This window comes from Oncorhynchus mykiss, chromosome 3, assembly GCF_013265735.2.
Source record: "Oncorhynchus mykiss isolate Arlee chromosome 3, USDA_OmykA_1.1, whole genome shotgun sequence".
NCBI classification, from domain to species: Eukaryota; Metazoa; Chordata; class Actinopteri; order Salmoniformes; family Salmonidae; genus Oncorhynchus; species Oncorhynchus mykiss.
In genome coordinates, this window is record NC_048567.1 from 26,288,343 (window position 1) to 26,314,747 (window position 26,405).

Consider the following 26,405-nt stretch of genomic DNA (forward strand, 5'->3'; position numbering starts at 1 on the left):
ACTTTCGCAAGGCACTGTAAATTAGAAAGTGAGTATGTGTGTTTGTGGGTGTGCATGTCTGTGTTTCTGTTTCTTTTTGGGAGGGATAAGCTCCCCTGCAACAAAGATTGCCTTGCATTATATGATTCACTGTGAGCAAGGATCTCTACACTTACAAAAAAGGGTTCCAAAAGGGTCTTTGGCTATCCCCACAGGAGAACCCTTTTTAGTTCCAGGTAGAGCTATTTTGGGTTCCATGTAAAAACACTCTGGGGAAAGGGTTCTACCTGGAACCAAATAGGATTCAACCTGAAACCAAAAAGGGTTCTTTAAAGGGTTCTCCTATGGGGACAGCCGAAGAAACCTTTTAGGTTCTAAACAGCACCTGTCTGTCTGTATCTACGGCTTGAGTTTATTATATTGTGACTAATACATACAGAACTTGTTTTGAGAGCGTTGTTGTTGTTGTTGTTGCGGCATGGAATTTGGACCAGTTAGACAACAGCTGGATTTGAAGGAGAAATGGCGTATGAGTCTGTAAGTACATAAGTACATAAGTGTTTCCTTGGATTGTAAATTTGACATCTAGTCATGTTGTATATTATTGGTAATGGTTTTGTATTTCATTGATGAATCATTTACGATTAAGGGTTAATTAATTATTTAAACTCCTAAGACAACCATTATGGTGTGCTTTGGTTTTTGAGGATATCAAGTCATTATTCATAAAGTGTCTTAGAGCAAGAGTGCTGATCTAGGATCAGTTTTGCCTTTAGCTCATAATTAATAATATTATATGGACGGGGGCGCCTGATCCTTAGATCAGCACTCCTACTCAGAAATGGCTTTCAGGAATTACCACAAAAAAACAAGCAATCTATTTAGATTTCCATGGCCTTACCTGGCATGAGCCTTGACAACACATATAAACCATTTCTTACTGTTGAGTGACGTGAACCCCAGCACATTGACGGATACTATTTCACACAGGCAGTAGTTTGGACTGTTTACTTAGAGAAAACACTATTAGCCCACACTTCTTTCAAATCCCTTCATTTTTGCCAAAGAGGAGATTTGTTTTCCATCCCTGGGAGCATTCAGATGATGTCATTCTCTCAGACTTTCCATAGCCCCAAATGATCCCTTAACCTCAGGCGTTTCAGTGTGTTTCTGCTACCAGGCATTCTCTCTCAAAGGGCTCTAACGCTAACCTCTCACACCTGAAAATGAGCTAGTGGAAACAGATCTCTCAGATAACAGTGGATTTTCACTGATTGCTGTCTTATCTTTTCATTCAGGGTTGGGGTGTCAACAATGGGTGGAACTATGGGTTTATGGGACATGTTGTTTTTGTATATGGGTCAGGTGTTGGGCTAGATAAGAGCTGCCATAAGCTGAGGTGAGCTTTGGTGTTCACGTGAACTTGATAATATTGTTCTGACTCAATGGAGAAAAAAATTCCCCCCTCAAAAATATTGAGAAAATCTAAATAAGTGTTACGCAAAATAGAGGAGGAGATCAAATATGATGAATGAATAATTTATGACGATTTCTGGCATACTTGTGGATTCAGTTATATACTGTTATATGAGCCCTGCTCACAGAGAAAAGTGCCAACTGCAAACAGACCCTCATTGGCAAAGTAGCCTGCTCATGATACTGAATCCGACTACAGACAACAACCTTTTTCTCATTGATAGTGCAGTGAGTGACTCATTTTGAATACAAAGTGACTCATCATTCTCACAGCAGGGCTGAGAAGAGCCCATCAGAGGTTCCTTCTCCAATGCACTGGTCCACGGGAGGACAGGTGTATTTTTATTAGCTCTCTTAAATTGCTATGACTTCACTAGTCAGGGGGTTAACCTGTTGGGAGAGTAGCTCCTTAATGACTGTGAGTCCAACCTGGCTCTACAGCACATTCCCTTACACCTTCAGGCCTTTAGGCAGACAGACCATGAGCCTAAAAAACATATGTTACATCATTACAGGCCAGTCCTCCCAAGTCTCAATGCTCAGCTCCTAATCATAACCACACACGGATACATGTACGCACAAACACACACACATGCGGTGTACATCACCGGGCATACACACGCACATACACACACACGCAAGCTTGCAGGCACACGCATACACACACACACACATACATATAAACACACACACACATATATTCTCTCTCTCACACACACACATACACACATTTATATACACACACAAACACAAACAGTAAATAACAATATAAATACAGTTGAAGTCGGAAGTTTACATACACCTCAGCGAAATACATTTAAACTCAGTTTTCACAATTCCTGACATTTAATCCTAGTACAAATGCCCTGCCTTAGGTCAGTTAGGATCACCACATTATTTTAAGAATGTGAAATGTCAGGATAAGAGTAGAGAGAATTATTTATTTCAGCTTTTATTATAAAGGCTAAAGAAGGCCAGTTTTATTGCTTCTTTAATCAGAACAACAGTTTTCAGCTGTGCTAACATAATTGCAAAGGGTTTTCTAATGATCAATTAAGCCTTTTAAAATGATTAACTTGGGTTAGCTAACACAACGTCCCATTGGAAAACAGGAGTGACGGTTGCTGATAATGGGTCTTTGTACGCCTATGTAGATATTCCATTCAAAATCATCCGTTTCCAGCTACAATAGTCATTTACAACATTAACAATGTCTACACGGTATTTCTGATCAATTTGATGTTATTTTAATGGACACATTTTTTTTGCTTTTCTTTCAAAAACAAGGACATTTCTAAGTGAACCCAAACTTTTGAACGGTAGTGTATACACACACACACACACACACACACACACACACACACACACACACACACACACATATATATATTCTCTCTCACACACACACAAACACTTTACGCCCGCCCACACACCACCATTCTACCTAATACAGCCTGGCTCCATGTGTGCCACTCAGACAGTGGGTGTGGGTGGGGAAGGGAGGGTGAGAGGTACCCCAGCCTTGGTTTACAGGTCAAGCCTGCAGCTTTACAAGGGAAATCTCCAGAGCCACTATAAATACCACAGTGAGCTTTAAGGGTGCTGTATATCACGCCAGTGGGCTTTAAGTGCTTCAACTCAACCTATTTTTTTTGTAGTTCTTTTTTAATAGTGGAATCGAATGAGTGATAACTTTCAGTCCCCAGCGTTAATTGATCGGCGCGACTTCAAAATGCCTCCCGCCTGCAACTGAGTTGGCCGTTCACCTCACACGTCAGGACAATATATCATTACTGTACCTCGGTTTCTTTGCTGCCTCACTTGTAGTAATGGGGAACGAGGCACAAAGTCAGGAAACGTTTCATGAAAATCGTAACGCTTTTCAATGGGCACCACTTGCATAGGCGACATTTATTACGCTCCAACTGAAATACTGAGACATTGAATAGGACCTAATGACTCATTCTCAGAAAGAGTACATAAAACAAAGATGTCATGGAGAAAGTACTGCCGTGTAGCATGTAGTGAATACGTCACAATGAAAACGTTTTTCAACTTTTTTTATTCGTTTTTATCATCTTGAAAAAAAAAAGGGTCTGGGGAAAAAACTCCAGTCTCCTTTTTGAACACCTGAGTGTGCAGATGTGGAGTCACGCAATAAAAGTAGCGATTCAGCCGCAGTGCTCACGTGCGAATCTCATCAGCCAGCTTTGGTTAGCGGCAGACTAGACTAATTGGTTCCAGAAGTGTTGCAGTTCGCACTGCCTGGGATGGCAGGGAACAAGGGAGTGAGAGAGAGAGAGAGAGAGAGAGAGAGAGAGAGAGAGAGAGAGAGAGAGAGAGAGAGAGAGAGAGAGAGAGAGAAAGAGAGAGAGAGAGAGAGAGAGAGAGAGAGAGAGAGAGAGAGAGAGAGAGAGAGAGAGAGAGGCCAGTAATGAAAGGTCAGCCATGATCTAGAACTCCACCGCAAGTGTCATACATCGCAGGTAAATGTGGGGCCAGTGACGGTTCACACCTACACACGTAGTCTCTCTCTCTCTCACACACACGCACACACACAAACACAATGAGGCACACTGGACACATACAGGGACACACACTACTGTATTGGCCTACTGTTACACTTAAACACAGTGCAGCTTCATCCACAGAGCATGGCTGGCTACAGGAAGGGCCAATGCTCTAACTAGGCCTAATGGCCCCTAAAGACTGGCTGTCGACTCCGCTCATCATCAAAGTGGCAACTCCCCCCACACACCACGCCCCACCCATCCCTCCATCGCCTGGAGGGCATTCTGCTAGTTGCACTACTTTCTGACACTCTTTGACATGGTCATCGTTAAAAACAACATTCTTATTGATTGGTTAATAGGGTTGTATTACACTAATTGTTACCTCTGAAAGTATGTTTCGGTCTCCTTGTCACGTACAGTATGTCTGTATTTTCTAGTAAAATGTTTGGGACAATGAAATGGTGTGGATAAATGCCTACTTATATCTCTAGCTTTCCATTACAGTAGGATACCGTTATCACACAAATGATAGATTAGCACATCGTATCATTCTCCAAAAGGGGTTTCTAAAAATGGTTTGTAGTAGCAGCATGGTCAGTCTCCTACCTCAATGGGCACAAACAGTGGTGCTGGTGCAGTCATGTAGCCATATCGATGCAGCATCATCATCAGAACACAGCGCAAAAACTCCAACATGGGTGCCGTTGGCCTGCATAGGGAAAGAACGTAACAACCGCCAATAAGGAACTGGTTGAAGTGGCATTTCGACTCATTTCGACTCAAGTTAATTCAGTCATGGTATTGAAATCCAATAGATATGAGAGAATCTATTGATCAGTCATTATTGAAGTGTTTTCTATGTCAATTTTCTAAATTGTTAGACTTAAATTGGGTTGGCCCACATAACCTTGAAGTGGACCAATCTGTGTGTGCAAATTCCAAGCTATTTACAGTGATGGATAACAGTACAGTAACAGTGATATGTGACAGTACAGTACCGTTGGTCAATGATGAAGCCAATGGAGGTCAGACTGAGTAGAATATAGCCAGTCATCATCAGAACAGTCAGCTGGGATAGCATCTATAACATAAACACAAAAATAATGCTTATCATGAGAAAAAGTTATGGGAAAAATACAATAAACATCAAGTACAGATGTAGGATCTTAATTTGAAAACCCTGTGTCAGGAGAACTTTCATGCAATGCGGGATTTATAAAACTTAAAAGTGTATTTCAGGTTTAAAAAGGCTTCTGATGTTTGTCTTTCCTCGTTGAAATTTCAGACTTGATTTTCCCTTACAAAAAATGTATCAACCCCTACAAAAATGTCCATAAATTATAATCAACATAATAATTCACGTTTCCTCTTGCTGTAGGATTATTTTTCTGTTGAAGCAAACTGGATCAAATTAAGATCCTGCATCTGTATGGTGAATTATGGGCACAGGAGATTTGACTACGAGTGAAGTCATGAACCATGTCCCTTTTAATAGCCCAAACTACACATCTATACACAGTATGCATTTATATTACATCTAGGTCCTCTACACAATGTAGTGTAGAGTCTTGCCAGTAACTGTGACTCACACAATTAAAGCAGCCCCAGCACCTCTCTGATTCAGAAGGGTTGGGTGGAATGCGGAAGACACGTTTCGGTTGAAGTCATTAAAGTTGTGTAACTGACTAGGTATCCCCTTTCCCTTTCTCACGCTCAATATAATAGGGATATTACCTCTGACCATGTCTGTTGAGTCCCGCTAAGGGACTTGACCAGAGTGGAAGACGTTGCGGTACATAGCTCTCAGTACCGCTGCACATCAAGCCAAAGCAAACACTATGAAGAACACTAGTCCTATACTGTACACATTGACATTGACCTTGGTGAGCTGTTTGCGTTTTGTTCGCACACAACCCCAACCTGTGGATGGATACATCAGTGGTGAAAATGCATGGCCTTAAGTTCCTAACCTAAAAGACAGCTGTAAGACTAGCTTCTCCTAAGGGACTCGATTGGTCTGCCAGAGCAGGGGTTGGATCTTCAACACTCCACCCAGAGGCCCTGACATGCAAACCTCACTGGTCTCCTTCCATGCAGTGCATACACAACAATGTACATTCCCAATAGGCCATATATGGCATCAACATATCAACAGGAAGCAATAAAGTAGTATTTCTTAATGTTTATATGGTACAGGCCCTATAATCGTTATACCGCATATTCCCCTAACCCACACGTGGGAAAGTTTAGGCGGGGCGCTACTGTATGTATTCAATTGGGGCAAATAAGAGGTTCTGGATCAACTATACTAAAACGTTTCCATTACATGGATTCCAAAGACACACAGTAAACTTAACCATCACTAGAGTCAGTAACGCTTAAGGCGAGGTCTAAATTGGCAGTAATACAGTAACTACACAGTTGTTGTAAGCTAATTACCAATCTATTCAGCATTGTATTTTTTGGTCATTGTATTTGATTTATTTATTACATTTTATTAGGTTATTATGCTGTCTTGTACCCACTGGTACTGTTACCCAGGAGACAAAGCAGGTCAGTGAGGTTACATGATCTTTACTTTGGCTATCTCTACCCTGGGGGAATGGACCCTAGACACAACTTAAATGATTGGATTTTCATGCCGGCTCAGTGCGCACATTTTTGATTTTGTCCCATATCATATTTCAACGATAACACTGAGTGAAAATAAATGAAATTCACCATCTGTTGGTGCTTCAGTGACTCCAGCACTGGACTGATAATGTTATTCTTTCTATATCCCCAGAGACCCGGAGATGAACTCGTTATTATTATGGTTATCATCACCACCATTATTATTTTCAGGACAAGAGATTGGTTGGATTCTGAGTTGAGGAATTAGTGTTTCGACTTGGTCAATTTACCTGTCTGTTCTCATCGTAAAATTACCCAACCTGAAATAAACTTGTAGCGACACGAGGGCCGTGCATCTTGTAGCGACACGAGGGCAGTGCATCTTGTAGCGACACGAGGGCCGTGCATCTTGTAGCGACACGAGGGCCGTGCACCTTGTAGCGATACGAGGGCCGTGCATCTTGTAGCGACACGAGGGCCGTGCACCTTGTAGTGATACGAGGGCCGTGCATCTTGTAGCGACACGAGGGCCGTGCACCTTGTAGCGACACGAGGGCCGTGCATCTTGTAGCGACACGAGGGCCGTGCATCTTGTAGCGACACGAGGGCCGTGCATCTTGTAGCGACACGAGGGCAGTGCATCTTGTAGCGACACGAGGGCCGTGCACCTTGTAGCGACACGAGGGCCGTGCACCTTGTAGCGACACGAGGGCCGTGCATCTTGTAGCGACACGAGGGCCGTGCATCTTGTAGCGACACGAGGGCCGTGCATCTTGTAGCGACACGAGGGCCGTGCATCTTGTAGCGACACGAGGGCCGTGCATCTTGTAGCGACACGAGGGCCGTGCACCTTGTAGCGACACGAGGGCCGTGCATCTTGTAGCGACACGAGGGCCGTGCATCTTGTAGCGACACGAGGGCCGTGCATCTTGTAGCGACACGAGGGCCGTGCATCTTGTAGCGACACGAGGGCCGTGCATCTTGTAGCGACACGAGGGCCGTGCACCTTGTAGCGACACGAGGGCCGTGCATCTTGTAGCGACACGAGGGCAGTGCACCTTGTAGCGACACGAGGGCCGTGCATCTTGTAGCGACACGAGGGCCGTGCATCTTGTAGCGACACGAGGGCCGTGCATCTTGTAGCGACACGAGGGCCGTGCATCTTGTAGCGACACGAGGGCCGTGCATCTTGTAGCGACACGAGGGCTGTGCATCTTGTAGCGACACGAGGGCAGTGCATCTTGTAGCGACACGAGGGCCGTGCATCTTGTAGCGACACGAGGGCCGTGCACCTTGTAGCGACACGAGGGCTGTGCATCTTGTAGCGACACGAGGGCCGTGCATCTTGTAGCGACACGAGGGCAGTGCATCTTGTAGCGACACGAGGGCTGTGCATCTTGTAGCGACACGAGGGCCGTGCACCTTGTAGCGACACGAGGGCAGTGCATCTTGTAGCGACACGAGGGCAGTGCATCTTGTAGCGACACGAGGGCCGTGCACCTTGTAGCGACACGAGGGCCGTGCATCTTGTAGCGACACGAGGGCCGTGCATCTTGTAGCGACACGAGGGCCGTGCATCTTGTAGCGACACGAGGGCCGTGCATCTTGTAGCGACACGAGGGCTGTGCATCTATACCCATGGTGTAATTAAAGGCTAAGTTAATTTGTTTGAAATGTTTTAAAATCTTTGAATTAACACTAAGACCATAAATTGTGCTACACTGCATCATCAATAGTCACGGTAAATACGTTCCGAGTGCCTAGTGAAAAGGGAGGTATACATACATACATTGACATGAGTTATTGCCAGGCCAAGGTCCTAACTTTGTTATTTTCCCTGGAAATTCTGATTACAGCATCCTAAAGGCTATTTAGGTTGGGAAATGGTTGGGAAATGGTTGACTTGGCAATTAAGGCGTTTGTGTTCACTGTTAGACCACCAGCTGCTATGCTGCTGTTTCATGCGCTGGTGGCCAATACGAGGAGGGAACTCTTTGATTGTGGGCCTATGTGGAGGGAGGACCACAACTAAGGGAACACCATGGAGGTAGGAATCACATGAAGACAGGCCATTTTGTCTCAGTTTGAAGGGCTGGGTGGGACAGCACATTTTGGCTAACCAAAACTATGCCTGGGGAAAAAAGCAGTCCAAAGATAACTACTGAGGAACCTGACTTGAAGGGGGGGGGGGGGGGGGGATTTTGGCTCTGAGAGTGGAAAATAATAGACAAAGGTTATTTTAAAGTGGACTGACAGTGAGTCATTCTGACTTGATGGTAGCCAAGTCACTATTTTTCTGGATAAATACTGTAGAAAAACAACCCAATGAAGAATGTCATAAGCTAAAATAAACAGAATGTTTGTGACTTCTTTCCTTCGGAGAAAATGAAAATGACATTATTTAAAATGGCTAAAATAAGATAGAGCCCATGTGTTTTCAATCCCAGTTGATTATCTATGACTGGTAACTTGGGGCGGCAGCGTAGCCTTGTGGTTAGAGTGTTGGACTAGAAACCGAAAGGTTGCAAGATCGAATCCCCGAGCTGACAAGGCACAAATCTGTCATTCTGCTCCTGAACAAGGCAGTTAACCCACTGTTCCTAGGCCGTCATTGTAAAATGAGAATTTGTTCTTAACTGACTTGCCTAGTTAAATAAAGGTAAAACACATTTCAAAAAACTCTTGGGATTGACAATACATACCAGCCTTGACTCAAACAGATCCTGGTAAACACCCAACAACATTAGACCATGTATGCAGACATAGACTTTCAGAGCCAGAGGCCAACTGGGATTGAATGGCAGCTCTTCTCCAGTAACCTATCAATGACATAAAAAAAAAGCAATTTAATACAGCTACACAAAAGATGAGACAATATAACATGATTCCTGAATGCTGCAATTTTTTAACATGGCTTTTCTATACGCACATAATAAGATACTTTGAAATGATTCACTACAGAACTTATATACTGTATGTACTTTAAAACTTTGTTTAAAACACCAAATTGTAGAGAACTACATGTTGAATTGGTACAGGTATCTTGCAGGGGTTTTCCAGGGGTCTTGGGTGAGTGAGTTTCCTTCACTTCACTACCCTTGTAGGTGTTCCAGCCCACAGCTCTGCTTAGCCTCAAAAGCCAACACATTCGACCCTGACTCTCTCTCTCTCACTCTCTCTCTCTCACTCTCCCCTTAGAAAATATCAACGCACTCGTCTAGGCCTTTCAAGATATTTCAGGCAAATTCCAGCACCCTCCACATGTTTAGAATCACCATGCAAGAGTTTAGGGGCCAATTTAATCATAAAGTCGAGGGGTGGAGTTTTTTTTAAGTGTGAAGGGCCTAAATATGTGCCACCATCAGCGCTATTTCAAAGCCAACCGCTGGGGCTCCTGATTGGCACTATAGTAACACACACACACACACACACACACACACACACACACACACACACACACACACACACACACACACACACACACACACACACACTTTTCTCTTCTTTACGTCATAGTGAAAGGTAATGAAGTATGAAAGTGTCAAATGTGTCCCTTTTGAGAATGCAGATACACCAAAAATGCTAGAACACTGTCTTCAACTCCCTCTTCACACTCTCTGTCTCTCCATGATTCCACACGTCTTATACACCCTCTCTCACTATCGCTCTCTCGTTTTCTTTCTCCCTCTAATGACAAAACATGACTTCATTTTGAACGTGGCAGTACCTCGGGCACCTCTGCGTGATCCCCCAGCCTTGGTTTGCCAGGTTTCCAACTGGGTCCTTTCCAGAGGACGCCCAATTTATTGAAGATTTTCTTGTATCTGTTGAACCTCCTCCACAAGTATTTATAGTAATGGAACTAAAGGGAAAAATATAAAATATATACCATCACATTACAGTCACATTATACAGTGCCTTGCGAAAGTATTCGGCCCCCTTGAACTTTGTGACCTTTTGCCACATTTCAGGCTTCAAACATAAAGATATAAAACTGTATTTTTTTGTGAAGAATCAACAACAAGTGGGACACAATCATGAAGTGGAACGACATTTATTGGATATTTCAAACTTTTTTAACAAATCAAAAACTGAAAAATTGGGCGTGCAAAATTATTCAGCCCCTTTACTTTCAGTGCAGCAAACTCTCTCCAGAAGTTCAGTGAGGATCTCTGAATGATCCAATGTTGACCTAAATGACTAATGATGATAAATACAATCCACCTGTGTGTAATCAAGTCTCCGTATAAATGCACCTGCACTGTGATAGTCTCAGAGGTCCGTTAAAAGCGCAGAGAGCATCATGAAGAACAAGGAACACACCAGGCAGGTCCGAGATACTGTTGTGAAGAAGTTTAAAGCCGGATTTGGATACCAAAATATTTCCCAAGCTTTAAACATCCCAAGGAGCACTGTGCAAGCGATAATATTGAAATGGAAGGAGTATCAGACCACTGCAAATCTACCAAGACCTGGCCGTCCCTCTAAACTTTCAGTTCATACAAGGAGAAGACTGATCAGAGATGCAGCCAAGAGGCCCATGATCACTCTGGATGAACTGCAGAGATCTACAGCTGAGGTGGGAGACTCTGTCCATAGGACAACAATCAGTCTTATATTGCACAAATCGGGCCTTTATGGAAGAGTGGCAAGAAGAAAGCCATTTCTTAAAGATATCCATAAAAAGTTTGCCACAAGCCACCTGGGAGACACACCAAACATGTGGAAGAAGGTGCTCTGGTCAGATGAAACCAAAATTGAACTTTTTGGCAACAATGCAAAACGTTATGTTTGGCGTAAAAGCAACACAGCTGAACACACCATCCCCACTGTCAAACATGGTGGTGGCAGCATCATGGTTTGGGCCTGCTTTTCTTCAGCAGGGACAGGGAAGATGGTTAAAATTGATGGGAAGATGGATGGAGCCAAATACAGGACCATTCTGGAAGAAAACCTGATGGAGTCTGCAAAAGACCTGAGACTGGGACGGAGATTTGTCTTCCAACAAGACAATGATCCAAAACATAAAGCAAAATCTACAATGGAATGGTTCAAAAATAAACATATCCAGGTGTTAGAATGGCCAAGTCAAAGTCCAGACCTGAATCCAATCGAGAATCTGTGGAAAGAACTGAAAACTGCTGTTCACAAATGCTCTCCATCCAACCTCACTGAGCTCGAGCTGTTTTGCAAGGAGGAATGGGAAAAAATGTCAGTCTCTCGATGTGCAAAACTGATAGAGACATACCCCAAGCGACTTACAGCTGTAATCGCAGCAAAAGGTGGCGCTTCAAAGTATTAACTTAAGGGGGCTGAATAATTTTGCACGCCCAATTTTTCTGTTTTTGATTTGTTAAAAAAGTTTGAAATATCCAATAAATGTCGTTCCACTTCATGATTGTGTCCCACTTGTTGTTGATTCTTCACAAAAAAATACAGTTTTATATCTTTATGTTTGAAGCCTGAAATGTGGCAAAAGGTCGCAAAGTTCAAGGGGGCCGAATACTTTCGCAAGGCACTGTATAACATAAGCAGTTTTACTATAAAAGCCCTGATATTACTACATATTCATGGTTGTCAATGCTAATCTGTGCGTTAATTAATACTGTGCCGAGAATGTCCCTCCATTTGGGAGGCATTGCTCATGCGGTAGGTTGCCAGCGGTAAGGGCAGTGAAAATAATCAAACACAACTTCTAGTATTTCATTTTATTGGATTCTTTCACCTCTGCTGGGCGGTTTGTTTAAGGTTGCGTAATAATGTTATGGTTACAGCATGGCTGTTCCAGTGGTAACATTTACTTGTATATACTGATTGAGAGTAACTGCTCTACAAATGGTTTGATTCCACTGATGTAATACAGGGACAATCAGACAGTTTGCATGCAGCGTCAGCTCAGTCTAAACACTATGACAATTTGCTCTTTGATAGCTTGTATATGCATTTTATAGTCTAGTAGTTTATATCTTACAGTGTGCAAAATAAAACGCAGCAAATAAGAAAATGATCTTGTATTTTGTATTTTCTCTTGGGACTAACCTGAATATGGAAGATCTCAAATGTGTTTATTTTGTGTACGAGACCGTAGACAACTTTATTGCCCTCTGGAGCAAAGGTACCTGATCAATCAAAATAAGAGAATGTAGTTAAAATGACAATGCCATATTACAACAAGCAATCACCCTGTGAACCTTTACTTACCGAATAGTCTGTCCCATATTATCAGAGCTCCCCCGTAATTCTTATCAATGCAATATTCATTTCGCCCTGCCAATGAAATGCAACACATCATTTTTCTTTTTTCGCCAATACTGCACTGATCAGCTCACGTCAAATATGGTAAGAATGTGTTTGTTTGAGATAGAAGAAGAGGCTTTCTTTCTTACCGTGGTGAACTCTGTGGTGACTGGGGGTGTTTAGGACCCACTCCAGAGGTCCCAAATCTCTGATCAGCTGAAAGACAGAGAATGTACATAAATAATACACAATTTGGGCTGATTTCCCGGACATAGATTAAACCTAGTCCTGGATTAAAAAACGATTTTAATATGGGTTTCTCGCAAATGTATGTTTTAACTGGTAGTGCACTCCTTGGGTACTTTTGAGCAATTTGGTTAACATACAGTAGCAACTAAATGTATCTGGCTAGAACCCTTTTTTTTAAGACTAAAGCATTTTCTTATTTGATGAGTTCGGTCTAATGACAGAAATCGTGAGGTGGCCAAATTCCCAGATGGAGAGAACAATATTTATAAAATGGAAGTAAAAGCAACACTAGGATGGAGAGCGGTGCCAAGACCAAAAAGCAGTTGACACTGTTGATAATGCTCTTACATACACTTGAACACACACATATGCATACAGGCATGCTTGTAATAGTAGCTACTAGCTAATATGAACGCACACACTTCCTTCCAGACAAACAAACAAATGCATGCACAAGCATTCCAAAATAATATCTCCGTCAATCACAATCAAACACGTATGGCTGTTCAATCACTCTATTAAGCAGACACACACACACACACACACCCTCACACACAGAAAATCATTACAGATCATGCCATAAGGCACATATTTCAGAAGAATCCGATTTTTCTTTGGGTGCAACTTTGACAGACATTTTGATGTTAAAGTCTACCCCTGATCGTACAGTCAGTCTGGGAAATGATGTTTAAATGATTCATTATTTCCATGTAATGAGTGGTCTGGCAACAGCCAGAGTTTCATCTTGAATGAAAACGTTTTTTGCAGCTTCACTCAAACTTTTTCATTCCCAGATCAGGTCTGGGAATCGTGTGCCAATAAATTATTCACCATCAAAAAAGTCTATAAAGAAATCATAAATTATAGCCCTCAGAAAATGGTGATTTTATGACTGTTTTCACTAATAGTGTACTAAAAGATGGAAGTGATTCCAACTCCATTCATTCCGATAACGATTGGGGATTGTAAAAATGATACTACCAATCACTTTACAGGAGAACGACTGGTCTTGCTTCTGTTTGGAGTATTTCATAAAATCTCATTATTTTTAATTAAACACAGGTTTGACTTGAGCTCCCCTTAACAGCAGTTAGTATAGGGACTAGAGTGAGATAACTTTCAGTCAAAGTAGCTTTATCTCTGAATTATTTTACAGTTTACGCTATCACAGTAATTGGGAAATATGCATAATGAATCTTGTAGAATATTGACTACATGAATAATCATCATTAAACAGGGACGCATTCACTAGGCATGAAAATAAGCAAGCGGGCCGAAATGAGGAGAGATAATGGTAACCTGAGACTGGGTGGTACTGTGGGCTGCATCTACCTCAGTGTGGATCCAGAACTGGTAGAGCAGGTTGAATTGGATGTGAACAGCAAACACAGAGGGTGGTACTGCCAACGCCATGGGGAGATAGAACACCTGAGGACAGACACAATGAATATCGCTAAAAGGACGCAAAAAGATGACCATTGTGGATAGTCAGATTAATATAATAGTTCCATTTAATCGTTTAGATGCTTTGCAAGAAAAACTATTTCCCTAATAATCCTGTTTACATGGACACATCCGAAATCACCAATCAAAATAAACATTCTACCACAGCGACGATGTTATTTTTGAGAAGCCTATTTGATTCTGACTTCGGACATATAAAGTTTGTATGTGAAACTACTTCAAAGATGCATACTTTCAGTTGTTCTGAATACACTTCACTCGCTCTAACGAGGGAGGCACGCTTGGCTGGTGCTAGCACATGCGCATATCAAATACACCACTAGAACTATGATTAAGGTGTTTACATGTCCTAATAATTCAAAAGATTGCGTATACTTATTACCGTACGCCGATTAAGGCAAGCAGAGTCATGTCAAACTCAGCCTACTGCCATAATCAGTTAATCAGTTTAATATCAAATTATTAGTGTACACGTAAACGTACTCAATGACTATGGATAAAGAACAGTATACCATACTTCGTGCATAACACAGCATTCATTGTGGTGAAGGAGCAAATGTTGGACTTATCTGCATTTCTAATGCAGCAGGCAGCCCAGCGTTTAGAGCGCTGGGCCAGTAACTGAAAGGTCGCTGGTTCGAATACCCGAGTCGTCAAGGTGAAAAATCGGTCGGTGTGTCCTTGAGCAAGGCACTTAACCCTAATTTTCACTATGGCTGACCCTGTAAAACAACACATTTCACTGCATCTATCTTGTGTGTGACAATAAAACCTGATTTTCTTTATCAAATTTTGCCATGTCCAGCATCACACAAAAGTATGTTGTTCACAATACAATAGAATAAAATAGCGTATTTGTTCCAGTGGTTAAGTAGGGCTCTTACCCATGATGAGAACTGCTGTGTGAGGGATTGTCTGAGGGCTGTGGAAAGGTTGTAGTACTCTGAGCTGTGGTGGACCTGGTGGGCAGCCCACAGGAAGTTCAACTCTGTCGTGGGAACACGTGCGCGCGCACACACACGCACACGCACACACACACAGAGTTAGCAACAGATAGACAGGGCATCACATACTGTAACACTGTCTGACAATTAAATCTCTTAATCTCATACTGTTACAAAGTGACCTGCTTTTAATCTGTTAATGACCATGAGGAGCAATTGCAAAGTGCAAACAGTACTGTACATGATTAAAGGTGCACTATGTAGAAATCGCACAAAAAGTTGCATTTTGACACACGCATGTCATCGCTTGCACTCCACTTGCACACACTTTGAATTTATTGAATAAAAAAATGAAGAAACTGAATTCATGAATGGAATGAATTGCATAATTGAATTGAATAAAAAAAAAACATTTTTAAAACAACTAACAACACTCATTGCCAGTCTTTAGAAAATATAGCAAAACAAGAATCTAGCAAACCATAGGAGGACATTACGATATTATGACAACAAGGATATAAAAGCATTCGTCTACAGCTGTTGACCATCCAGCCATGTCCCCGTGCTGCAGTTTACATTCCTCTGCTGTGTTGTGATACTTGCTACATTAATATTACTATTACACTTAATTTTAACATCCAAAGCAACACGCTTGTTAAGTTTCACTGGATCTCCGAGCTGTTTCCGGACCACCCATTTCTCTGTGCTCTTTGGCAGTGGCACCCCTCAAACGCTTTGGCTTCATCTACATGGGAGTAGAGGAACCTTTGCGAAGTCTGGACCACAAAGCCCCCATATAGGCTATCTATAGTAACGTATACTTTTCATTAAAAGCAGTGAAAGTTACTCAATGCCCATTAAAATCCCATGTGGTAGCCCTGATGTGCAATTGTGCTATGATTACACGATAAATGATAACACAAACGACTAATTCAACTCTAATTAAAGTTGACAACAAAGCTGAGTTTTGAAAATGTAGGGAGGCACATTTTTTTGCCTGCTAAATATAGACATGCGTTCGATGAGCAGATTCTCACTGGGCTAGCTCTCCATCCATTCTATTACGAGAGTTCATTCTAAAGAGACATCTTGAAGGTACTGTATGGCTCTATCAGTGTTTAATAAACGTGTGAATCCTATCGAAACAGAGAGCCATAAAACCCAACGGGTCGAGAGACGCCACCTGAACAAACACACCGTGTAGAAAGTGTGTGTGAAGGTGTGTACAGTAGGTGTCTGTGAAAGGAATGCCATGATCGGTCCTCGAATGCCAAAAATGAAACGTCCAAGAAGCTGTGGACTAACCATCAAAATCAGCCAGCCTTGTCTATGAGGAACTCCCAAAGCCTAGGAGACAGGGAGAGCCCTCTCACCTCTTAGAGAAAAACTGCCTGCCAGTACTCGACACCTCTGTAACGTCAACAAGCTATCAGCCTGTGTGAGAGGACAGATGGTTAAAACAGTGAGAGTACAATTTTGGTTGAAAAGTTCAATGACATTACTGGACTGGATTTCAAACTTCATTTCCCGACTCTCCGGAACAGAATTCAATCGGTGGTTCCACTATAAACCTAACAGGAAGGTAAAGAGGAATGAGAAGGAGAGAAAAGGAGTAATCGACATGTGTAATAACTCCAGTCGTTTACGTGTGCTTTTACACTTCTTCCTGTCAGAGCCCGTGGAGGAACTAGATCAACTGTTAAACACACAGAAGAAGTTATAATCCAGCCATTGTTCGAATTTTGCTAGCCCCCTTTTTTTTGGTTTGGGGGGCCGGAGCGGGCTAAGATTAATGCTGGGTGTCACTAGTAGGAAGTATGAACTGCTAGGCTTCGTTGCAAGCCATGTCCTCATCCTGCGACTCAGCAGGACATCGCATAGTTTGGCAGGCCCTATTCAGGAGGGAACTCCTTTAATGATGAGAACGAATGCCACAGAGAACCTTTCCCACCAAGAGCAGAAACGCTGAGGACTGCACATCCACAGGTCTCAAGTAGGGCTTTGCACCTTTTTTGAATATCAGTGATAAGTAGATAATGACGCGCTAATATGCCAAACGGAACAGAGACAGTCCATGGAAATAATAATAACATGGTCAGGCCCGTATTTTTCAGGGAAGAATCTCTGTAGGTTTGGTTTGAATGGTAGTGGGTTAAGATCAGACATTTACACTGTAGTCAAATGAACACGTGCTACTAACGTGTTGCAATGTGCATCAGTCCCACGGGTGTGTGGACTGAGGTGAGAGTAGAGTTAAGACGATAAACCACAAATGATTTTGCTGATGTCGTTCATAACGATAAGTAGCCTAGGCTAGAGAAATGTGAAATGAAATAAGTTTGCTATTGGTGATTGTTAATGGTACAATTGAACCATCAAACTAGTAGTTTAAAGGACAATACAAAAAACAAATGCAGTGCACATTGTTATATACGTATCATTCTATTTATTGCTCAGGCAATTTATCGCAATATGGATTTTAGTCCATATTGCCCAGCTCTAGGTGATAGCGAGTTGGACTTCGATCAAACAAGATCATATTTAACCTGTAACTACAGTTCCAGGGACTGTGCTTATGTAAGATATGTCATAAACACAGAGTACTGCAATCCAAGGTCCCATTTAAACATTGTGTAATTCCAGAAAGATGCAACAACAGGTGATTACTAAGTAATGTATTAATAATAGCACTGGACCAGTAAACGAAAGGTCGCTGGTTCAAATAACTGAGCCGACAAGGGGAAAAAATCTGTCGATGTGCCCCTGAGCAAGGCACTGAACTCAAAATTTCTCCAGGGGCGCTGTACTACTATGGCTGACCCTGTAAAACAACACATTTCACTGCACCTATCCAGAAGGTGACAATAAAACATATATTTTTTCTTTTTTCCCCCTTTAGTTTATCAACATACAGCAAGATAATAAGGTAACCTACAGCTGTAGTGGGACATCTGTTATAGCCTATCAATAGAACACAGACTATTTTAAAGCAATAATAATCGACTGCTTGAATTGCCACCCTCCGTGACCAGACCTTGGCATAATGTTTTGTCTTTGATCGGCAGTCCACCGAGTGGTTGGGTGCCCTGTCAATCATGTTCGTAATGGCCTGTAAAGGGCCTTCAGTGTTTGGATTGGAGGTCCTTACATGAAGTGCCAACTATAACACAATAACCCCTACCCTGGGACAGCCGACTGGCTCCCCCCTGTCACTGCAATACTTCATGCTGTCCTCAATCCCCAGTCTCACGCACGCACACACACACGCACGCACACACACACGCACGCGCGCGCACGCACGCACGCACGCACACACACACACACACACACACACACACACACACACACACACACACACACACACACACACACACACACACACACACACACACACACACACACACACACACACACACACACACACACACACACACACAAAGTCAGGCCCACTTAAAGAGAATTCTAAATTCGGAGGAATTCTTACTTAATTTTCTCCCAATCAACAGTGACTTGTGAGTGACTCTATGTCAAGCACATACGATTCATAACCTGTAATTCATGTCTTCAAAATAAGTCTATTCATCTAAATCCAAACTAATCTTGCTAAAGTAACGACATATTCATGAAAATGTTTATTGTATACGTACAGTACATTATTCACACCTGATCACCAACATGTCCAAGCTCTGTTTTGATAGGTATCCCACTAAACCATGATTCACCTTTCCTGCCAACATCATTAGGGAAACTAGTCTGTCCTACAAAAACAAAAGTGACAGACAGTCGCAAATGACCAAACATGAGGGCAGTAGACTCCTGGGCCACAGAGCGCTTAGCTCAGCTCAGTCACTTAGCTCATCAGGAAGACTGAATTTCCTTAATTAGCCCAGTCTAGCCCCTCTAAGCACACATACTGTACAGACAAATAACCCCCCCCCCCCCCCCCCCCACACACACACACACACGCACTCTCAGACAGTGAGCTGAGCTGAGCTGAGCTTCGTGGCCTGCTAGCCATTGTTGATATTATCCCTGGGTCCCAGAGGTGCTAGAAGCCCGGGTCTCTTGTAGCACGGCCCACATCCTGACCGACCGGGTTTGGTTCTTTTGTACGTGCTCCAACCCTCCAACCTGCGCCGGGCCAGGAACTTCCAGTCACAGAGAATAGTTATGAAGCCCTGGCCACCAGGACGTTAACCCCCGCCCCGCCGCACGGCCAAAAGGAGCTCATTTTAAAACAATAACATTCAGATCAGCAGAGCCTCCTCAGGGAGGCCCCAGCCCCAGCAACCCCAGCCCCAGTACAGCGCAGCGACGACCAGATCTGTTTGTCTTGACAACTGCTGCTGGCCGTAGGGCTAGGCTATGGTACTGTAGAGAGAGGACGGCCCGGCCAGACACACACTCGCACACACACGCATGGACACACACACACCACAGGATGCTATAGAGAGTGAAACGCAGGCACCCAGGTGCAACACACTGGAAAACATTATCTCAGGTGAAGGATGTCATCAGTACAGTGTAGACTATGAGTCGTGGCTTTTTTTTGATGAGAAAGAACTGATGTGGAGGAAGATTTTTTATATTTACAGTAATATAACCCCCATATAATGGCGACTAATGTGACAGGTAAATAGGAATTAAACTGCTTTTGAGTCCATTTTTTTTTTTACAGCATACTTGGAGTACTGTACCAAGTGTCCCTGTACAGTAACATGAGTATGTGTTAATACTACTGTAGCTACTAATGGATGAGAACAGAGCAAACAGATCTTCCGATGGGGACATATTTTGATATGAATGAGCTGGTGATGTACACAGACGAATGCTGGTGTGGTGAAACTCCTCTATATCCATGATCTCACGTAGAACCAATGTGAGGGAGACCTGTGGTTCTGATCTGTGGAAAGCTGGCTGGATATAGATGTGTTCTGGGATGATACTAGCTATTAGTGTGATTTATACAGATGTAGGATTTTAATTTCACCTATAATCCCACAGCAATAGGATTTGAATGTTTAGTCCATAATGTTGCTTGATGGGTGGTTAGGCTATTAGTTGGCCAAAATTAGGCTACATGAAAAGTGCAATACTGTTAAAATAACCATGTGTTAGTGTGGGTTTTCAGTGAATTTATGTAAATCACACAAATCTCTGAAAATTGTCAGTAACAAAAGAGTGATCAAATTAAGATCCTATATCTGTAGGTTAGAGGAGAATAAACAGAATCAACAGGACTGTCAACAAGTCAAGTCCTCCAAAAAAAACTTCCCATTTCAACTCTGTACCACCAAAAAGCATATTGCCTTCTGAACATAACTGCCTCTGGACTGTATAATTTCTCGGGTGGAAAGAAGACTGTGAAAGACAATCAATAATAAGCAAATGTCATCACGTTGGGAGAGGTGAAATGAAAAACAAAACACAGTACAGTACATGCTTCCCTATGCAGCTTACCTTAGAAGATATTTCTAGCAGTGAGTCAGCATACAAAGGATGCAAGCATCCTTAAATAATATATTTTCAATGGTCTGCCAGTCTGCTGATGAGGAGAGAGGCCTTGCTGTTAGAACAAAGTTAGAGTAATAACAGATTGCACTGACAGGACTACTGGCAGAGATACATGCCAGCATAGACTTACTGAGAAAACAGAGTGGAAAATGACACCGGGTAAGAAATGCAGAACTACCTAACAGAAAGGCAGAGCACAGTGAGGAAATAGTGGTGAGACTGGGACTGGGAGTACTATGAATGGTTCTAAGGTTATATTTGTGGATTATTCAATGCCCGAGAACAGTGGCTTGCTCTCTGCTCACGCCGGCAAAAACTACTGTATGCGTTTTAGCAGCTAAAAACCTACTGTTTTCGCGACACCCCTGTGTAGCTCCCCTGTGACAGTGCCTCTCATTGAACCTTAACCAAGATTTGACTAGGGGATTGAATAAAATATATTACATGTTAATTGTGCTTTATTTTGCCATTCACTTTACTCTGTATTAACTCTGTCATAAAGAATGCCTACAGACAGTTTTAAGAGGGCCTCTAACCTTAAATGCCTGGAGACTATGGCCATTTTGTTATCTGGTCCCTATCCCCAAGAGCTAACTGGCTGCCCAGAGCAAGGGCAAGTAATGTCTTCTCAATAAAGACGGCATCAGCGAAGAGAGGCCGACTTTTTACTTTCAAAGCTCTTTCCATTCAATTATAATGAGACTGTCCTTTCAAGTGACATGAGGGGAAACTATGAAATGGCCATAAAACTCTTCAAATCCACATTGGTATTTTACAGTTCTACTAATTAGGATTCACATTTCCCAATGGAGGATTTCACTCTGCCCTCTTCACAGCTTTCACTTTTAACACAGTATTGAGATTTATAGGTCATGTGTTTTGACAGAATAGAATTGCAGATACATTTTCACATGCTCAATTGATGCAGACATTTACGATTTAAACTGTTTGATGTGTCATACCAGAACATTGTAAAATAGAGGAAAGTCGTGAAATTAAATTTAGATACACATTGTTAGCTTTCATACTTGTGGAATTACAAGAGCTAAAGTATCCGTGTCTCTTAGTGACTATTACAACTAAACACAGATACATGTCTACTGCCTTATATACTGTAGACATTCACTTACACAGACAACAACCAATACGGAAATGAGAACTTTGCATTGGTCAAACTCTACCCTGGAGTAGGCCAGGAGGTCAACAACTGGTTAACCAAGATGACCTCACCGGGCCAGAATGAAGAGTGAATGAAGACTGGGTCTGGCCTGTCCTGCGGTGAGAGAGGTAGCTCTCTCTGGTAGCGAAGGGGAAAAGCTCCTGTCCTTCTATCCTGACTGAGTGCAGTGCCAGGCACCAGAGAATGAGCTGTGATCCCACTAAGTTCCATACAAGCAAGTCAAAGCTGGAGTGGAGGAAATGAAAGTAAGTGGAAAGTTTTGAGACATAAATATCATACCACACTTCAAAAATAAAATCTGACCACATAAACCAGAGCTATATAATATTGTATGAAGAATTGTTTTAAACAATGGAGAGAATGAGAGAATGACATACACAAGCACTTCATTACAATATACTGTACAAATTCTAATTCAGGACTAGTGAAATGCTATTGAGATCAATCGCCATGGTGACTATACAAATAAGGTAAAATAGGCAGAATTGCGGCTGATATTTATGTGACCTATCGCTACAATCCACTTAGCCTGAGAAGAGTGCCATCTACCTTCATATGCCACAATAAAAACCTGCTTAGCTAAGGTTAACGACCTTCCATTGAGGATAATAAACCTCCGAGGTTTGTTTACATGTTTTATAGACAGGCAGACTACTCAATCAGGCAGGTTGGCACTGGCAGGGGTCATTTTCTATCATACAATACAGTTGGTCTTACCCACCTTCAAAAACACAGTTTATATTTACCCATGACTCAAATGTCAACACAGGGACAGTCTGGACTTTAAGCCAGACATATTTGAAATAGAGAAAGATCTGGAGCAGGCTTTGATGTACCTCTGACATAAATAGAGCTACAATTTAGCACACAAACACAATGTTGCTGCTGCCAAGCAAGTTGAGAAAAACATTTTTATTACTGCATTGTCATTCAACACTGGTTGAATCAACGTTGTTTCCATGTCATTTCACTGAAATGACATTAAACCATTGTGGAATAGACGTTGATTTGACATCTGTGTCCAGTGGAACTTGTGAGATTTTGTTCTGGGTGCTAAGATTATCATTGTCCAGTACAAACTGCAGTTTAAGTGATAAGGGCTGAGATCCCAGGATGTTACAGACAGCCCTACATGGGGAGAAGAATTAGAGGGCTTCTTTGGTGCAGCTCCAGAACCGTGCTGCTATTGAGCCATCACTACTTACAGCTTTCTCCCAATGAAGTGCCAGGTAAGACACCATGTCTCAAGAGATCACAGCCTCTCACATCTGGTCAGTTCAAAAACATCTGGACGTAACTCACAAATAATTGCTTCCTCTCAAAAAGAAAAAAAGATGTGCGCATTATAGAATCACGCTGCATCGATAGAGAAATCAGTAAAGACAAAACCTTTTGTTTCCGATAATTCAATCCTCATGGACATGTAGAATTGAAATACATGCAAGACTATTTGCGAATTTCATTATGAGACGAGATTTAATATTTGATCAAACCTTGCATACCATACAATATTTACCCAAAAATACAAGTACAACTACTTCCCAATACTTTTAAATATGTGTGTTTCATTTAGCTTGACCAGCTTGTTTCGGTAACACTGTAATTGAAGGGGGTGTACATAAGGCATTCATAACACCTTTATGAAACCAGTCATAACAAATCTAGGACTGTTATGACTGTGGTGAATGTCTTACGTATAACCCTCTTCGAGTAAAGTGTCGACCCTTGCTACTCATTGGTTCCATTGTACCTGGCAAGCTAAATCAAGTGCACCTCAAGTATTTGACATACTGTATGGATTTGACCCAGGTCAGGAGCTAACCCAGACTGATGGCCATACCGTGAGCAAAGCGATGGACCCAGTAGTAGCTGAAGTCCACCACTAGGAAAGCCAGCCACCATGCCCAGGCAGAGTCCCAGGGTAGCTCCAGGAGACGCAAGTTGTCCCACACGTAGATGTAAGTCGTTATTTCAAAACCTCTTGCAAATAGCCTGGGGAAAAAAGGACAAATGTGTTTAGATTGGCACACAGATTCTCCACAATACATTTCAGGTGCAAAGTTAGAGGATCTTACAGTATACAAAAAATAAATGGTACATATACAGCCATACATTATCATAAGAGATGCACTGCTGTTATTACTTGTCTATAGAACTCAATGAGCCAGTTTCCTGGACACAAATTAAGCCAAATCCTGGACTAAAAAGCTACTTCTATGGACAGTCTCCATTGATCATTATTTTTAGTTTAGCACAAGGCTTAAGCTTCCCTATAGGAATTCTCTAAACATAACAGAAAGTTAGAGTTTACTCACGTGGGCATTCTGGAAATGATACCAGCTGACACTGAGGTGACGACATCACTGACGCAGGCCAATGGGGTTCCATCCTTCAGCAGGCTCACCACCAGCTCGACAACCATCAAGCCCATAAAGAACGGGGTGGCCTGTAGTCACAAGCAAAGGAGAACAAATACGAATCAACAGTCCAAGCACAATGAAAACTGCACCTCTTTTATGTCTTGTGTTTCCTTGAACGCTTACAGTAACCTCACATGTTTGACTTGGAAAATGAACAAGAGGACATGTGGTAAAAAGGGCTTTCATGTCTTGTGATGCATGATGCTTCCCTGATGGCTCTATGGTGAAGCTACACAGGGGTAGTCACATATCATCTCTCTCTGAGGATTTATTTCAGCTTCCAGTGGAGAAGAAAACACTCGAACAACCCATACAAATAATATTTGGAGGAACCTTTCATTTCAATAGGTCCCGTTACATCACATGACAGTTCAGACTGAAAACATGTATACCTGATGTGTCTGAATATTATCCATCCATATATAATAAGTCACGTAAACAAGTGGACCATGTCTTTAATATGTATATAGGATGTTCATGTAACAAAAGAGAAAACAAACAAAAAAAATCTGTATAAACACAAGTTAATATTTTGTCTATCCGATTAGGGCCCTTTTTGAATAACGTTATTCTATTCTATTCCATTATATATGTATGCTACATACAGTATCTGCTGCATTAGGTATTACGTAGGCGTGGAGTATGCAAGAACAGAATGAGAGGTACTGACCATGTCACTCCTGTGATTGACCTAACCTGGTCACTTAAAACTTCATCTGGTCACATGACTGCATCCAGGGAGTGTGTGTGGAATGTGGATCGCGAGGTGTAGACCTGGAGGTGGAATAGGATGCGTGTGTGTGTGTGTGTTGGGGCGAGCTGGAGGACCACGAGGGACCGACGATCACACGCTACACTCCAACATCTGGCAGAGGACTGACGGACTACATCTAACAAATGGGCTCAGAGCGCAAGCACTCTCTCTCCAAACCCACTGACTGAGAGAGAGATTATCATTTTGGATTCTGGCTTGAACGCACCCTCTTTTTCTCATGTCTACAGTATTGTTTTACCTCGTCAGGGATGTGTTCTTGACAGCTTTCCACTTTAGTTGGGAAGGAATTCAGGTTCTCATGCCATGTGAAAAAGCGGATGCCGAGGGAATGGGTTGTTTTGGACTTTAAAAAAAATCCTTCTTAACGTGTGTGTTTGACCTTCACAATCACTGTGTTTACTCTGTGTGGCATTTTCCTCCAAACAACAGGACAAATGAAAACAAGTCCTATGAAGGCTGTAACATACTTTGGGCTTGTGAAAATTGTCAAGGGAGTTGTATATAAATCTCTGTTTTTGGTCTTCGATCTTGCAAGGCAAATGACATTTGTGAAACAGATGTTGGTATTATCCCAAATGGGGCCATTTTTGTCAGGTTGTAGATGAGTGAAGTTAGCCACGTGTTTGTGAGGGGGAAGACACAAACCTTGTACACTCTCTTATGAGAGTATGTCCACTTTGTCCTAAAGTAACAGGTAGAGTGTATCTTGTTGCATAACCAATTCAACTATGGCAGGAATTCAATCGGACAAGCAATGTTGATGCAGTGTTTTTATTTATGCCATGATGATTATCACGCTATACTGGGGTTCAACAGACCAGCGGCTTTTGTAGAGGGACAAGCAATGATGCTTTGTGGGTGACATTTGTCAATGTGATCAGAGGGTCCTGAGTTTGAGCCCAGATTGGGACAAGGAACGGGATGGAAGCAAGACGGTTACAGGTGAGCTAGTTTGCTACAGCAGGAAAATAATCCTGCAGAAACAGGAAATTTGGATTATAATTCATGCCTATTTCTGTAGGGTTTGATAAATTTTTCGTA

The 26,405-nt window shown here is 42.3% G+C and overlaps 1 protein-coding gene across 1 annotated transcript in view; it reads right to left on the reverse strand.

Moving 5' to 3' along the window:
* Positions 1-26,405, reverse strand: part of LOC110515972 (alkylglycerol monooxygenase) — a 40,347-nt gene that overhangs the window by 12,581 nt on the left and 1,361 nt on the right. The window contains exons 2-12 of the mRNA XM_021594663.2: positions 24,485-24,615; positions 24,010-24,161; positions 15,416-15,519; positions 14,400-14,495; positions 12,968-13,034; positions 12,783-12,848; positions 12,621-12,700; positions 10,309-10,443; positions 9,284-9,400; positions 4,967-5,049; positions 4,575-4,677 (exon numbers count right to left, since the gene is read on the reverse strand). Of these exons, the coding sequence (XP_021450338.2) occupies positions 4,575-4,677; positions 4,967-5,049; positions 9,284-9,400; positions 10,309-10,443; positions 12,621-12,700; positions 12,783-12,848; positions 12,968-13,034; positions 14,400-14,495; positions 15,416-15,519; positions 24,010-24,161; positions 24,485-24,615 (1,134 nt within the window). The remainder of the gene's footprint in view (positions 1-4,574; positions 4,678-4,966; positions 5,050-9,283; positions 9,401-10,308; positions 10,444-12,620; positions 12,701-12,782; positions 12,849-12,967; positions 13,035-14,399; positions 14,496-15,415; positions 15,520-24,009; positions 24,162-24,484; positions 24,616-26,405) is intronic.